Source organism: Lissotriton helveticus, chromosome 10 (genome assembly GCF_964261635.1).
Source record: "Lissotriton helveticus chromosome 10, aLisHel1.1, whole genome shotgun sequence".
NCBI lineage: Eukaryota > Metazoa > Chordata > Amphibia > Caudata > Salamandridae > Lissotriton > Lissotriton helveticus.
This window is the reverse complement of record NC_136071.1, coordinates 49,735,322-49,752,862: the sequence shown is the minus strand read 5'-3', so window position 1 is coordinate 49,752,862 and position 17,541 is coordinate 49,735,322. Positions and strand designations below refer to the sequence as shown.

At 50.6% G+C, this 17,541-nt stretch overlaps 1 protein-coding gene across 10 annotated transcripts in view; it reads left to right on the top strand.

Moving 5' to 3' along the window:
* LOC144785024 (uncharacterized) overlaps positions 1 to 17,541 on the top strand; it is a 409,707-nt gene that overhangs the window by 152,641 nt on the left and 239,525 nt on the right. For 8 of the 10 annotated variants that reach the window (XR_013601741.1, XM_078664142.1, XM_078664146.1 and 5 more), the window contains exon 5: positions 7,780 to 7,986. The exons of the other annotated variants lie outside the window; for them this stretch is intronic. Coding sequence is in view for 7 of the 8 variants with exons in the window: in XM_078664142.1 (XP_078520268.1) it covers positions 7,780 to 7,986 (207 nt within the window). In the remaining variant the exon portion in view is untranslated. The remainder of the gene's footprint in view (positions 1 to 7,779; positions 7,987 to 17,541) is intronic. 10 annotated transcript variants of the gene reach the window in all.

The window sequence follows — 17,541 nt, the reverse complement described above, 5'->3', positions numbered from 1 at the left end:
AGGACATAGTACCTACGACAGCAACTAGACACAGAGAACTAGTATTAAAAGCATGCAAACCCACTTTTGGCCATGGCGGAGCAGACACCTCTCCCTCCATTGCCAAAACACAGATGGCTTTTTTTTAGTCTCTACCTTGCCCTAGGGAGAAAGAATACTCTTACACCACCGCTATGTTTCCTAAGGTAGGAGGTATTTAGTAGCCCCCTAATTGGCAAATTGTGGGGGGCATTTTCTCCCCTATGCCTCATGTCCAAGGGTGGGAGGTTATAAACAGAATAGCAGCCATCCTCTGTGACCTTGACAGATGCTCTGGGACACAGAAGAGCAGGGCTGCTATCAGCTGGACTTGGATCCTCTTGCAGTTGAGAGCAGGGTGCAGGGGCAGAAGAAAGGCGCCTTGCTCCAGGTAGCATGTTGCAAGGCATGGAGGAGCGGGCAACTTTCAGTTCTCCACGGCCTCTGTTACATTTTGAGAACAGAGCATTGGGGTATTCCCTGTCTTTGGGCTTACTAGGGCCATAAGGCTGCAGTGCTCCCCTGCTATTGGGCAACAAAAGGGTATGCAACAACAGGCACTGTTTCAAAATGTTTTAATTAGGCCTGGGTGGTGAACTTTGGTCCATTTGTTTGGTTTTCTGCACTCTGCCCTCCACAGAGCTCGTGAAGTGCAGAAAACTCTTCTGCGCGTAGAGCAGCAGAGTTTTGTCCACACTCGCCAACTATAAGTTGGCAAGCGCGAGCTGCCATTCAGGTAGAGTTCCTACCTGAGCGGCAGGAAGATCAGTGTGAATGCACTCCACCACTTGCGGAACTCCACTGAGTTTATTTGTCACTTCGCGAAGTTCCGCATTGCAGAACTCAGTGAACTCCGACCAGGCCTAGTTTTAATCTCTCCCGATGTTTGCACACATTGGGAATGATGAAAATATAAAAAAACCTAACCTGTCTTTCAAAGGGTGAAACAGGACGTGTCTCCACTCCTCTGCCCTTGTGCAAGAGCACAAGAAGTTTTAAACAAGCATTTACAATGCAATGGTCTCTGCATTGTTAAAGTTAGAGCTATTGGCATTGCTCATGACATTTTTATTTATGTTTTTGTTTTTAAAACATAAATAAATGGCATTGTCATTTACAATGCCAATAGCTTAATCTCTCACAAATGCGAGACCTATTGCATTTGCACCCACACACAGAGCCACACACACAAAGCCACCCACACACACATACTGAGTCACCCACACAGAGCCACCCACACAGTCATTCACATAGAGCAACCCAAACACACACACACAGAGCCACCCACACACAGAGCCACCCACACACACACAGAGCCACCTACACACACACAGAGCCACCCACACACACACAGAGCCACCTACAAAAAAAGCTACCCACACAGAGCCACACACACACACACAGACAGAGCTACACACACACACACTGACTGAGCCACCTACAAAAAAGCTACCCACACAGAGCAACACACACACAGAGCCATACACACACAGAGCCACACACACACACACTCACACAGAGCCAGACACACACACAGAGCCACACACACACAGCCACACACACAGACAGAGCCACACACACAGACAGAGCCACACATACAGACAGAGCCACACACAGGCAGAGACACACACAGACAGAGACACACACACCCCCACAGACACAGAGCCACACACACACACACAGAGCCACAGACACAGCCACACACACAGACAGACAGAGCCACACACACAGACAGACAGAACCCAACACACACAGAGCCCAACACACATAGAGCCCAACACACACACACACAGCCCAACACACACACACACAGCCCAACACACACACACAGCCCAACACACACACACAAGGCCCAACACACACAGACCCCAACACACCCACAGAGCCCAACACCCACACAGAGCCCAACACACACACACAGAGCCCAACACACACACACACAGAGCCCAACACACACACACAGAGCCCAACACACACACACACACACACACAGAACCCAACACACACAGAGAGCCCAACACACACACACAGAGCCCAACACACACACACACACAGCCCAACACACACACACAGAGCCCAACACACACACAGAGCCACACATACACACACACACACACACAGAGCCACACACATACAGAGCCACACACACACAGACAGAGCCACACACACACACAGACAGAGCCACACAAACACAAAGACAGAGCCACACACAGACAGAGCCACACACACAGACAGAGCCACACACACAGACAGAGCCACACACACAGACAGAGCCACACACACACACACACAGAGCCACACACAGACATAGCCACACACACACACAGACAGAGCCACACACACAGACACAGAGCCACACACACACACACAGACATAGAGCCACACACACAGACACAGAGCCACACACACAGACACAGAGCCACAGACACAGCCACAGCCACACACACAGACACAGCCAGGCAGAGCCACACACACAGACAGACAGAGCCACACACACAGACAGACAGAGCCCAATACACACAGAGCCCAACACACGCAGAGCCCAACACACACACAGAGCCCAACACACACACAGAGCCCAACACACACACACAGAGCCCAACACACGCAGAGCCCAACACACACACAGAGCCCAACACACACACAGAGCCCAACACACACACACAGAGCCCAACACACACACACAGAGCCCAACACACACACACAGAGCCCAACACACACACAGAGCCCAACACACACACAGAGCCCAACACACACACAGAGACTAACACACACACACAGCCCAACACACACACAGAGCCCAACACATACACACAGAGCCCAACACACACACACAGAGCCCAACACGCACACACACACACACAGAGCCAAACACACACACATACACACAGAGCCCTCCCACGCACACACAGAGCCCAACACACACACACAGAGCCCAATACACACATAGAGCCCAACACACACAGAGCCACACACACACACAGAGCCACACACACACACACACACAGAGCCACACACACACACACAGAGTCACACACACACACAGACATCCCTCAGTCTAGGTCAGCCACATGCCCATCTCTGCCCAATAACGCCCCAGGGAACAGAGGCAAGAAAAAACGATCACAAGCAGGGAACAGAGGCATGAAAAAATGAACACAAGCAGGGAACAGAGGCAAGAAAAAACGCTCACAAGCAGGGAACAGAGGCAAGAAAATCCGCTCACAAGCAGGGAACAGAGGCAAGAAAATCAAGCACAAGCAGGGAACAGAGGCAAGAAAATCGAGCACAAGCAGGGAACAGAGGCAAGAAAATCGCGCACAAGCAGGGAACAGAGGGCCTATAGAAAACAGGCCTGCACCAGTCGGAAGGCCGCAACACCCACTGGACACTCGCTGGGGGGGGGGTACACTGCAAGCGCTACAACGCGATAAGGAAATGGCAGGCAGAGTCCGGGGGAGGAGGCGGGGTGTAGCGCTGCTGAGGCCTCACCGCGCCGGAGGGCCATTCCCACCTCAACACAGATACAACATTTTCGGGCCTGATTGAATCAGACCTTCCCAGGATGCCATCCTACCCCTTCAAAACAATTGCACATAGAGCTCTCACTCGATCCAAACCCCATCCCAAATTTACTAATCCACATTCGGGGTCCTCGCTCGGAACAGTGCATCCCTGCTGGTTAACTACGTACTAACAATCCAATACTGGTGCAACCACAAGCTCACGGGGGGGCGTTAGGGGGGAAGGAGATGCATGCGCCTCCAGCGCTTGCAGAGGTCCACCCCCACCCCAATCTATTCAAACCAGAGGGCCTATAGAAAACAGGCCTGCACAAGTCAGAAGGCCGCAACACCCACTGGACACTCGCTGGGGGGGGGGGTACACCGCAAGCGCTACACCGCGATAAGGAAATGGTAGGCAGAGTCCGGGGGGAGAGGGGGCGGGGTGCAGCGCTGCTGAGGCCTCACCGCTCCGGAGCCCCACACCCACCTCAATCAAATCCTAAAGTAGCGGGCCTGATTGAATCGGACCAGAGGCCCACCCCCAACCTAATGTTAAAACAAAATCACTCTGCGGCCTGTTCAAATAGTGCCTGCCTTTTCTGAGGCAATGGACCACTCATCTCGGGTCAACGCGACCACGTTAGATGTAAAACAAAACAAGTCCTCCGGCGGCCGGGAGACGCAGCGACGCCGGTGACACTCCGGTGGGCAGATCTGCTGGGAGGTGAGGCGCACCCTCCTGCGGGCAGATGTGCGGGCGGGGGGGTGCTCTGCAGGGAGCAGACCCTCCGGCGGAGCTGTAGGTAGGAGCCTCGGGAGCGCAGATCCTCTGAAGACATGAGCGCCGCCTCGAAGCACACAGGTATGGAGAAATAACACAAGCATCACTAGAGGGCAGATACTTACCCTCGTTAGATGGCAGAAAAGCGAGCTCCGGCAGCAAAGCAGACCACGTCATGCACACCACCATGTTTCTCCGAGGTCCAGCAGAAATGCCTCGGAGAAACGGCCGTCATTTAAGGATTCTGGGGCGTGTTTTTCTTTCTCTCCTCTTCCCATTGGCTGGAATGTAAAATTCCAGCCAATGGGAAGAGGACAGAAAGAAACGAAAAAATACACCCCCCGAATCCCAAAAAGACAGGGCTTAAATGGACAGACGCCCCTCTTCTCCAATGGCTGGCCTCCATTTAGGTAGCCAGCCAATGGAGAAGAGGGGCGGGTTCAAGCCCCACACTGAAAAACAGAAGATCTCACCGGCGAGACTGCGCAAGCGCAGCCTACGCAGGCCGAGACCAAAAAACGAGAGGGTACCAGGTAGATGTTTCACTTTTCCATGTCCCTCAGTGTATTGTGTGCCCTGAAGAGGCAGGCAGCTTACAGCGTTCCCGGGGAATTGTTCCAAATTGAGAACAGAGTGCTTGCAGACCTCTCAGCAGCCCCAGTGCCTATACACCTGCCTTGAAACACCCACACTCTCATCATTATGCAGCAAAGACCCACCACCACACACCACCATAACCTCCATCATACAGCAACACAGCAATCATCATACACAAATCAATCAGTATCATAAGGCTACACAGCCAACAGTATATGCCAGCACAGCCACTGTCAGAAGACCACAGACCTGTGAATATAGGAGAACATTCTTTCATACAGCCACACATGATGCACCCACTATCTTACTTCCACAGAGCTAGCATTACACATGCATTCACCCACCATCAGACAACCCCATAACCACAAACAGACACTATTCATATGCTCACATACCCAATGTTGGATATCCATACAAACAACATTTATGCATGGATGTATGTAGTATTTACATAGAACAAACCTAGATGAAGGCAGTGCAGCACAGCACAGAGGTAATGGCAAGAGAATAGAGCATGTTTCCTGGCTGGAAGGGGACTGCTGGGTTCCAGGAGAGATAATCAAACATTAAGGATATTATGCACAAAATACCACAGTACTCAATGTGAAATATTATAAACTGTATATATAACTTTAAAACATGAATGGAATCCAATTTTGAACAACAACTTAGAGCACATACTTCAGAACTGGGAAAAAACATTCCACACTGGGAAATATGGGGCATGTTAAAACGTTTTATATCTGCTCACCCACCATGCACTGTACACAAAGTAAGATTTGTTTAAACTCACACAATATGCCACATTAGAAAATACTCATTCTCTGGAACTTCTGGTATACTTACTATGTATGGATGGAAAACAAGTTCCAAGTCACAAAAGCCTATAAATCCAACATACAAAACCCACATTACTTCTGTACACTGACATCAAAAGAGTATGATATTAACAATGATAACCTGGCATGCTGCGAACTACGGATTTTGTGAGATCACTGAGTGGTATACTCTAAATGATGAGAGAAAAATAGTAGTGGGAGGGTTTTGGGAGGAGGTTGAAAATATCTGCTTGGTAGGTCAGTGATACTTGTTAATACGTCCTTCTGGCTGCATAGTTAACCTCTTCGGCGCAGCGCGAATCTTCACGCTGTGCTGAGGGTTCTATTGAGCGGGCGGGGCCATGACGGAGCGGTCCGGTCATAAGCACAGCCCAACCGGCGCTCATGACGGAACCGCTCCATCATGAGCAACGAAGGGGTTAAAAAACAGGTATAGAGCTAGAGAGTATAGGTTATGATGTACCTGCCCTTCTAGTGCTCTATATGTTTCAAGCCAATTCCTATGGCTTCTCTTCAGGACCAAGGATCTAACTCCCTAATTCCACTCCTACAATTGTGCTGGCACAAAATGACTGCATGCTAATGATAAGCAAGTAATTGAACCTACTTGGTGTCACTGCTTGATAATTCTAATTAGGCAAAGATTTAGCTTCATGGATCCTCCAGTGGTCAAGGTGAGCCTTTGTCACACTAACTTCAAAGCGTCCCCCTCCAATCACCTAAGCACAAAACACACTGGAGCCCGGGGTTCGGCTTAAAACATGTAGACCACTAGAAGAGCAGGTACATTATAACCTGTACTTTCATTTATCTCTCCCCGTTTTATAACCATACCACTATGAGGACGTAATGAAAAGCATCATTGACCTACCAGGCAGGAATTTGTAACCTCCACCCAAAACCCCTCCCTCTCCTTTTTTTTTCTCTCTCATCATTTAGGGGTCGATTCCGATCAGGTAAAAACCGCTCCGAATAGCCGTTCGGAGGGTTTTTCCCGTACGAATCGTACCCTGCAACGTCCCCCGTACGTACCACGAAGTACGATTCGTACCAGGAGCCGGACTCCGTACGAATCGTACAGAGACCGTACGACTTGAATCCCCGTATGAGTCTCCGTCGGAACCCGCTGTACGCGACATCTGTACGGCTCGCGGCTGGTTTATACGACCCAGCAAGTACGATACGTGTCGGGTACGCACCCTACGACCCTTTTTCTACGGGAGCCGAAAACAGCCGTAAAAGCAGAGTTCGCAACTAAACAGGTACGGAACGCCCCCCCGGGTACGGTGCGTACCCCCATGATCGCAGGGGTACGCACCGTACACCCAGCGTACATGGGGTATGGTGTGTACCCCCCATGATCGCATGGGTACGCACCGTACCCCATGTACGCTGGGTGTACGCTGCGTACCCCTGCGATCATGGGGGGTACGCACAGTACCCCATGTACGCTGGGTGTATGGTGGGTACACCTGCGATCATGGGGAGTACGCACCATACGGTGTGTATGTGATTGTGCGCTTTTCCGTGCGAATCGCCCTACCTGACGTGGACCGTATGGATCGCGTCCTGATACCCCGGTCCGGATCGTACTCATCGAGTCGTACGGCGTGTGTACGAGTCGTACGGAGAGTTCTCCGGATACGAATCGTACAGACGTTTTTTTTTACCGGATCGGAATCGACCCCTTAGAGTATATCACTCAGTGCTCCCTCGTAATCCGTTACTCGCAGTTTTCCCCGTTCTACAGCGGAAAGGGAAGAACCCGATGATGAAGCATGCCACCAAGGGACAACCCTGGTGGGTAAGGGTCATAAAAGGCAAATAAAAGTTTTCTCCCTATCACATGGAGGGCTAGCATAAAAAGTATGGACAGGCTCTTTTGTTTTCTGAAGATGTATGTAAACAGGAGGATGAACCCCACTGAGATATTCCTCTCATCTCCCCCACTGTTTTGAAATGTGTTACGTTAGGAAACTGAATGAAGTGGTAGTCCACAGCTTCTCTCAAAGTTCACTCCTCCATCTCTTTTTCACAGAAGCATCTTGTCCTTGCTTACAAGAAGCATCCACAAGTAGACCATGGCAATCAGTGGGAATGGGATAGAGCAAAGAGAAGAAGAAGGATGAAAATGTCTGCCTGGAAGAAGCAGAGAAAGCTGCATCAAGCTGTTCAGCAGGCATCACAGGCTACTCATACGCCCATGAGGTCTCTACCACAAGTAGTAGTTAACGATGAATTCAAGGTACGCGACTCTCACAAAACCTGGCTCACTACAGTTTATGAATGCTACGCGGATGGACCTCGGACTTATCGTATGTGCTTGTTCCTCCAATGCTTCATCAGGGTTATTGAATATTACTCACCCTTCTAAAATATTGAGGGGCAGATTTGCAAGCCCCCTGCGCCACCAGTACGTCACTTTTTGTGACGTACTGGTGGTGCAGGGGGCTCCTCCATATCTACAAGCAGAGGAAAAGCCAGCCTGCATGGCTTCTCCTCTCCTTATAAGTACGGCCCCTTCACACACAGCACATTGGTGCATTGATGCCTGCGCCAGCGCATGGCTGCAGTTTGTGCGCCAGCGCAGGGGGAAGCACAGAGATGCAACATATTCTTGTAAATATGTTGCATCCCTGTGCTTCGGAAGTGCTGCAGTGTGGCATAGCTAAAGGGCTTGCGGTGCCATGCTGCCGAACTTCTTTGCAGATCTGCCCCCCTATATTTATTGTTGATATTTATTGATTATTCAGATTCATAAAGATGTTTTAAAAACTGAGCTGTTATTTAAATGCGGTGTGCCGACATCTAGGACCGGGAGCAGTGTAGTCTCTATACGGACTTTGGTGCTCCCCTACTGGAAAAATCTCTTTAATTAGAAGTACTCATTCAATGATGCTAAAACGTTATTATAAGAATGACAGAAAAAGATTCTCATTACTATGCTTTATATGAGAATAATTTGCCAAAATACAAGTGACCTGCGGGGCGGAGCTTGCCAGCGACCAAGATGGCAGCTTGAGCCTCGAGCTCTGTCTCGTTGTTAGTAATATCCTGCAATATCCTGCATCAGTAACTGGCTTTGCTGCTGTTGTATCACCCCCCAAGATAGAGGACGGCTGGAGCTCGCAGCGGAAGTCTGGTGATCACGATTCGGAGCATGGGGCCCGACGATATTAGTCGCGGCAGATCGGCGGTGTGGTAGGCCCTGCTGCTGCACCCTGGAGTGCTGCCTGCGACCGTGCTGCGTCACAGTATGTGCGGCTTGGGTGCGGAAGGAGGCGGACCGGGAGGCCTGGAGTAGAGCGCGCTCCCAATGCCCGTCCTGACTGGGGAGGTGAGAGGCCTTGTGTCGTCCCCCCTCCTTGCCTGCTAATACGAGGCGGGGGTGAAGTCTACACACTGCCGTCGTGGCACCGGTGAAGGAAAACGAGACGGCGGCTGGTGCTGGCACCCGGAGATCCGGAGACACAGTGCGGTGGAGCCCTGCTGAGTTTATAGACGGTGGAAGAGCTGCGACAGTTGACGGCGACCCCTAGGGAGAAAGGGCTGAGGAGACGGAGGTGGTTGGCCACGAGCGGTCTATGAGTGCCGGGGCTGAGCCACGGGCAGAACCTGAAGCAGCCAGACGCTGGGCCTAAGCTGGGAATGTGCTGATCGGTGCAGAGACAGCGTATACACAGCCAGGGGGCTGGCACTGGAGACCATTTTGAGGCGCATCCTGATAGCCAGGGGCGAATACGGGTGAGCAGTCAGCAGTGCACTGCGGCCCCACGATCTCCTGGAGGAGTGTCTGTGCCCCCCCCTCCCTGCAGTGGAAGTCTGGACAACGTTTGAGCGCTGCATTTTACCTGAGAGCCACATCCAGATGGGCTGCCGCTTCGGGGCGAGTTGTGGGCCTAGAGTGAGACACGAGAGCGGCGCCAAGAGGACTGAGGAGAAGACGACTTCGAAGTGCGACCCTAGGTGACCGGAGGCGCTTGGTGACAACGCAGAACCCGGTGAGAAGTAGCTGTTTTTTCACAACGTAGGAACCAGGCTGCACTGTGGCGGATCTCGGCGATATCTTGGGAGCATTGAGGGCCTAGACCGGTCCGGATTCGCCGGTGGGAATCGCAATCAGCAACACACAGCAGCCACAGCTCCTAGCACCCTTGGCAGTATGGGTAGAGGAGACAAGACACAGAGCAAGCTGTTCTTTGATCAAAGGCGCTCAAAGTCTCAGGATGCACCGCTCACTGGGCCCTCGCCCACGCCCTGGAGCACCGCCGCGACCCATCATAGCCAAGTTGCTCAATCATAGGGACAGAAACCCAGCGCTGCGACTGGCTAGGGACAAAAAGTCGCTACAATACGAGGGCTCAGAGATTTCGCTTTATCCGGATTTTACTGCCAGAGTGCAGGAAGCCCGCAAGCACTTTGCACCATTTAAAAAACAGCTCTGAGACCTAGGTCTGGATTACGCAATGCTATACCCTGCAAAACTGCGGGTGAACCGGCAGGGGCACTCCCACCTCTTTACCGATCCTAGAGCCCTGCAGCACGTTGGGGTCACTCTAAATGTTGGTTTGGTTTCCAGATGTTTGAAGGCGGGGAGTGAGTAGGGGGCCTTGTGGCCCAGACTGTTACCTCCAGGGTGTAATACAGAGAGGTTACTATTAGCACGCACACTGCTGGTTAGTTGTGGACAATCACTTTGGGGACACGTACAGACGACTAGCGAAGGTTGGTTGATATGCCACGAATGGGAGGGGGGGTATATTCAAGTACAGGGGATGCTTACAATGATGTCAGATCTGCTTAAGGGCTTGAATACCCTAAACCTTACTGATGCACATGATACGGTACAACAAGAGTTTGGAGGAGAGTGTTTAGTATATCGTGCATACGCACTACAAGCTGGTTGTGAAGCAACCTTAGTCCCCGCATGCTATGCACCCTTATGACTCCCTGAAGGTCATACAGTTTGGGAAGTGGGATGTGGGGAGGGTGGGTGGTGGAGGATTCTGCAAGGCCAAGTTGGGGGTGGTCTGCTGTGGGTGTGGGGTGGAGGTGTTCGTGTGTTGGGGGTTGGTTGTTGAGGGGAGGGGGGATTGTTTCGGTTCTTGAACATACAGCGGAATGCAAACTCTCACAGTGACCATACACACACGAGGTTCGAAATAGAGAGCAATGGCGAGTACGGCTGAACCAGAGAAACCTAGACCCAATGACATGATAAGGGCGCTCACATGGAACGTTAGGGGGCTTAACGATTACCGGAAGCTGAGGAAGGTGCTGAGCTATTTACAGCGGCATCAAGAGGATGTGGCACTCCTACAGGAGACTCACCTGCCACAAACGAGCAAGATGCTACATAGTAGAGGGCTGGAGGGTAACATTACCGCAGCAGGCTTTATGACACATGCCAGGTGGGTGATAACCTGGTTAAATCCCAAATCGAAACTTACATTGGTACTCCTGAGAGCAGTCAGTCAGTCAGTCAAAATACTTTTATTCGATTTTAAAAAAATCATAAAAAGACATTACATACAAATTTAATTTATACATTTTACAGTTATTTCCAGTGCATCATGTTGAAAAAGGGATTAAAACACATGACCAGACTTTAAGATAGAACCTTTAAAAGCTTTTAGATGTATAAAGGTAGCCACAATAAAACACTGCAGAAATAGGCGGTTTGATCAACAGCAAACTAGGGTCCTTGTATTCTGTTAATGAATGTGTGTTTAGCTTTAATACGCGCTGCTGCAGCCAAGAAGCTTCCCATACAAAAAATTGTACGGATGGAACTCATCGACTGTAAGTATAAAAGTGCGGGTTTAACTTGTCGGAAACCCGCTTCTCTAAGAATTGGGAGCAGGTATTTCTTTCGGGGCTCGGCGAACAATGGACAAAACAAAGTGAGTGGTATCATGAATTGAATAATTGTCACAGGAACACAACGGGGCTGACTCTGGTTTAGCCCAGGATGGATAATCTCCCAATAAGTAAGGGATCAGGTTTAGTCTAAATTTTGTCAAGAGGAACCTGTGGAAAGGTCTTGTGCATATGATGAGATAAGGTTCCATGGCAATAGCGCTTTTTGTTAAATAATGAGACCTAACCGAGGGTTTCTGCAGTTCTTTTTCCTCTCGGTTTGATCTTGCCAGGGACAAAAACTGCCTCTTGATCAAAAGTACATCCTTGTTTGTGATACTTCTGGGAGATTCAAAAAGTTCCGATCTTCCTAGCTGGTGAAATGACCTCCTCAGATAATCCAACCACGGTATCCTTTTATAGTGCTCCAGTGACATAACGTCCTCAATGATGGAATGATTCAGGATTACCTCGTTATTGAGCCACGTCCTTAGCCAATAAATCAAAGGGGCCAGCTGCAGCCTGTCAGTTATATAGTCTATTCCCACCTCCGAATGGATGGAGTAAGTTGGGGTTGATGATGGGACTGACAGTAGTGAGCGTAAAAACCTGTTCTCTGCTCTCTGGATTGGTTCAGTTTGTGCATATCCCCAGATTGGGGCGCCATACATGGCAATTGACAGACATTTCGAGGTGTAAACCTTTAGTAGGGCCTCCATAGGTCTAGCGCCCAGCTTTTTGGAGAAGGTCATAAGAGCAGCCGATGACCTGGTCACTAATAAGGTCTTTGCCCTAACCTGTGGACCCAAGTTCCCCTCTCGTCAAAGAGCACCCCCAGGTAGGGAAAGACTGCTGTTCTTGAGACCTCCTGGCCCTTACAACTGAAAGATTTAATCATTCGTTTATGCCTGTGTGCTCCTACTATCATTGTGTGAGATTTACCCACATTAACCTTCATATCTAGGTCATCCATGAAGGCGCCAAATGCGTCAAGCAGCCTCTGTAGGGCATTACCGGTACGCGCAATAAGGACTGCGTCGTCCGCGTATAGGAGTGCAGGGATCTTAGCTGCTCCTACACGCGGAACGTCACCCCCTGTCTGCTCTAGGCACTTCCCTAGCCCGTTGATGTAAATAGTGAACAGGAGGGGAGCTAATATGCATCCCTGCCTTACCCCCCGCCTGGAGTCAAATCTGGCACTGCATCTTCCCTCCCTAGTGACCCTAACCTTAGCGGACAGATCCTGATGTAATGAGGACATGAAACCAACCAGGGCCTCATCTATCCCGATCTTCCGTAACATGGCCCAAAGTTTGGTTCTATTCACCAAGTCGAAAGCCGAGGAGAGGTCCATGAATGCTAGAAATATGAACCCCTCCTTGGCGACCGTATACTTGGCGAGCAGAAGATGTAGATTTGAGCACTGTTCTAATGTACCCCTCTTTTCCCTGAAGCCGTATTGTATTTCGGCTAGCCCTCCATGGGTCTCTATACTCTCCCTGAGCTTTGTTAACAGGACTCTGCCAAGGATTTTAACGGCAGAGTCCAGGAGAGATATAGGCCTATAACAACCTGGATCGTCCCGGTTACCTTTCTTAAAGATTGGGATGATGATGGAGGTGGCCCAGGAAGATGGGTAGCAGCAACTAGTTGCCGCATTAAATACATTTGTCAGAACAGCTGCCCATGTACCAGGGGAAGATTTATATAGATCGGCCGGCACCCCATCCGGGCCTGGTGCTTTATTATTAGAGGTATCGTGGATGGCTTTTTCCACTTCACCTATATTAAAACTTAGGGCGTAGGACTCCGGGGCAGTGGGTGGATGGGGGGTACTATCTATGCTCACACCGCCATAAACTGCACTAAAATGACTAATCCATTTTTCGTCCAGAATCACGCAATCCATGACTGAATTTGGTGCGTCGTGAAAAAGGGCTGGTTAATTACCTTCCAAAATTCTTTGCTGTCCCTAAGAATATTTACATTCAATAGATTATCCCAAGCAGTTGACTTGATTGTTTCTTTCCTTGATTTAATGGCCAACTTATATTGTTTCCTCAGGTAGGCTATATTCCTCGTGTCCCTTGTGGGTTGCTTTAAGGCGAGCATCAACAGCCTTTGGGCCTTGGAGCAATTTGAATTGAACCATCGATGGGATTTGCTGGTTCCCCGCCTCGTGTTGGCCGTGAGGTCCAACACGATTTGGTTACAGATTGCTTCAAAGGCCCGCTTAATTTCCTCAGGCGGGGACAAATTGTTTTGGCAGACCTCAAGGTAGCAGTTAATTTTGGGTAGGAGCTCAGCATGGAAACTATTGGGTACTACGTTAGCCCACTTGAGCCTTCTCCCCTGGTCAGTTGGGCGTACTAAGATATGGGCCTCTGATGTTTGAGGCATAGGTCCCATATACTGACCCCAAGCTACCTCTGCTACAACCGGGTTATGGTCACTGTGTACCGACTCCTGCGTATTGTATGACCTTACCCTGCTCAGGATCCCTGGGGTCACAAATATATAGTCAATAGTGGACCCTGTGGTAGTGCCTTTATAGGTATGGGGTCTAATGATGCCTACGGGTAGATTTGGTTCGTAAAGATTATGATGAGCCACTAGATCTTCTAGTTCTGCTCCCTCGGAAGAATGCTCAAAATGAGGCACTGCTAGCCCTTCGGAATCTGCCCCCATCATTAAGCCGCACAGACCATTACATGGATGAATATTAAAATCTCCTAGGAGAATAATCTCATGACTAAAATGTGTGTTTTGACTGACTGAGGCTAAAAAAGAATTTAGGCTAGCAATACTATTGATGCTAGTATCCTTGTTCTTTGAATTATAAAAATTAATGTAAAAGGTGCTCATGGAAGGGGAAACTTGTCTTTCAACTATTAGCAGGTTTGGGCAAGGATTGTTAACCAATTTTAGAGAGCCTTTGAGTTTCAGAGAAAAAAGGGTTATAAGACCGCCCCTGGCTCTGCCTGAGCTACTTGGGAGTGCGGCCCTAACAAAGCTAGTAAAGCCGTCCAGGAAGAAGCTATCTGATGTCTCCCAGGTCTCCTGCATGGCGATAATTTCGTATCCTCTGACCACACTCACCCAGTCCTCATTTATTGCCTTTCTTTTAATGCCTGCCACGTTCCTGAGAGCAGTCCCGGTGGGCCGTTTTGTTATATCGCGGTGTAAAGGACTGGGGCTGGACTTAGTGATAGTTAACGTTTATGCACCAAACTATGATTCCCCGGAATTCTACCTGTCATTGGCAACGATAGCCCGTGACTATAATACAGCCCAGTTCCTGTGGGGTGGGGATTTTAACTTAGTACTTGACCCGGCGCTGGATAGATCCGCAGGTCCATCACGTAGGCCTTCTGCAGCTGCACAAACATTACACAGCGTGATCACTAGTTTAGACTTAGAGGATGTGTGGAGGTTGAGACATGCAGTGCAGGGGGGATACACTCACTACTCGGCCTTCTATGACATACACACCAGAATAGATTACTGGTTGGCGTCCTCCTCTATACTGGGACGGATACGGGATTGTGGGGTCCTTCGGCGTACTTTGTCTGACCACTTCGCCACTACTACTAGTGCTAGATACCCCTAAGAAAACCATTTTCCGCCGTTCACATGGCGATTCCCGCCATATTCGCTACTTGACCTGCTGTTCCGAGAGGAGTTAGCGGAGGCAATATACTTTTTTGAGGCCAACATAGGCTCAGTGGACAGCTTTCAATCAGTGTGGGAGGCATTTAAGGTCTACATTAGGGGCATCGCTATGTCTAAGTGTTAGACCTGACACCCTTGGCGTGGTTTTTCCCCATCTTTTTGCCTCTGTCTACTGTATTTTTGATGCTGTGCTGGATTTCGTTTTTTGCTGGTTTAGATGCTTTGGACACTCTGCCACTGCTGATCAGTGCCAGAGTGTAAGTGCTCCCTATGTAAATTGCCATATTGATTGGGTATACCTGATTGGCCTATTTGTTTCACCATGAAGTCCCTAGTAAAGTGCACTGTGTGTGCCAGGGCTGGTGATGCAGATGATACTAGTGGGCCTGCAGCGCAGATTGCGCCACCCACATGAGTACCCCTAAAATGGTGTCTCAGGCCTGCCAGCGAAGTGCCTGTGTGCAGTCAGTGGACTACCATGTCCGCCTGGCCTAACCCTTCCCTGTCTGTGCACATCAGTCACCCCTATGGAAGGCTCAAGGTACCCCCCTGGGCAGGGTGCAGTGTATGGGTAAGGTAGAGCATGTACTAGTGCAGGTCACATGCTCTGGTAGTGAGCAGCAGCCATTTTGTTTGCTCACCGCTGTAAGGTTATCTTGCTCCATAGAATAACATGGGGGAGGCTGGTCCCAATGCATACCAGCCTATCTTCTCATAGGAACAAGATGGGACATAAGTGATTGATATCCCTGAACTCAGAATTTAATAACACATCTTTTAGGAAGGGTTGTTTTTAAATTCTGTGTTTGAGAATAGCACTTTTAGAAAGTGGCTGTTCTCTTGTCTAACCTTTCTGTGTGCCTGAGCCTGTTTGTGGATTGACTGTCTGGCCTGAGTGTGACATGGGCTGCAGGGCCCCCAGGAGGTTGTCTGAGTCAGCCCGTGGATGAAAGGCAGCATCTGCTGCCAGGGAAGTGGGAGGAGATCACACCTGATAGTGATAGGGCTGTGCCTGCCTGACCACAATGCTGGCTCCACCCCCCTGCTGGGCGACTGTCACCTCTGTCCCTGATATTGAGAGGAAGAAGGAAGCCAGGAAACCCCAGTGCCTCAGCAACACCCAGAACTGGTTTAGACCGGGCTCAGGGCCCACTTGCACAAAGACTTCAAAGGACTTCAAAGACTTTTAGGGGTATAAGAGAAGGACCTCTGACAACAGAAAAGTTAGATTCTACAATCAAGAGGAACCTCTGCTGGAAGAAGGACTGCTGTAGAACTGAAGGAAGATTGCCTTGCTGTGTGCTCTAAGGGCTGACCTATCCTGCTATCCAACTGAAGGAGAGGAGAAGAAGGGCTTTGCTGTGTGCTGTGCCCCTACCAGCTTGAACTACTAAGACTTTGCTGTGTGCTGTGTCTTCACTGAATCTCCAAGGGCCTGAGAAGAGCTGGCCTCCTGTTCCTGGAACCCAGGGTTAAAAGGTTCCTAAAGAAGCCCAAGACGCTGTGCAGATCGTGCTGTTTTGACCTGGAGCGTGCTTGGTGATCAACTGCTGAGCGTGAGTAGGGATCGGTGTGCTCATCGGCACATTCCCAGCGAGGGTCGGAGGTCTGCGGTGCCTCCCCTCGTGAATTCTGCTCTAGAGCGGTTGTGAGGCCGAGAGGGCGGTCTTTTCGTGATATGCGCCCTCAAAAACCATCTGCCGCCTGTTCACCGCCGCTGCCCGGGGCCAGAAAACCTCTTCCCCGATTGCCGTCCTGATCGGAGCTGCGGGGCCGAAGATCGAAGCCGCCGTGCTCCCATTGGTTGGAGGAGCCAAGCCCCCTCACCAACGCTGCGAGGGGATAGGCCCGTGCACCGCAGCGTCATCGTTGTTGCCGAGTGGTGATTGGCTGCCCCGAAGTGCATCATTGCAAGCCTGTCCCGGGAGCCGCACTGCCATTGGCTGACTCCCGGGCGTGTGTGGAGGCTCGTCATCAGTACCGCGACGCGATTGGCTGGTCGGGGGAAGCCCGTGGAAGAGAGGAGCCGCGCCCGCAGCGAGAAGGAGACCCGTCCTCGAGACCCGCCCTCCCCGCGGGAGCAGCGCGAGTGCCGACCGCCCCTGGCCTGTGTCCCGAGGAGCCGTGCTAGCTCCCCGCCGCTCCCTGGAAGTACTGAGAGCGGGCGGAGAGCAGCAGGGACCGGCCGGGGCTGAAGCAAGCCTGTTTTGATCGGCGCGGTGCACCCGCAGCCCCTGGTGAGGCGCGCTCGCATTGTATGAGCGCAATA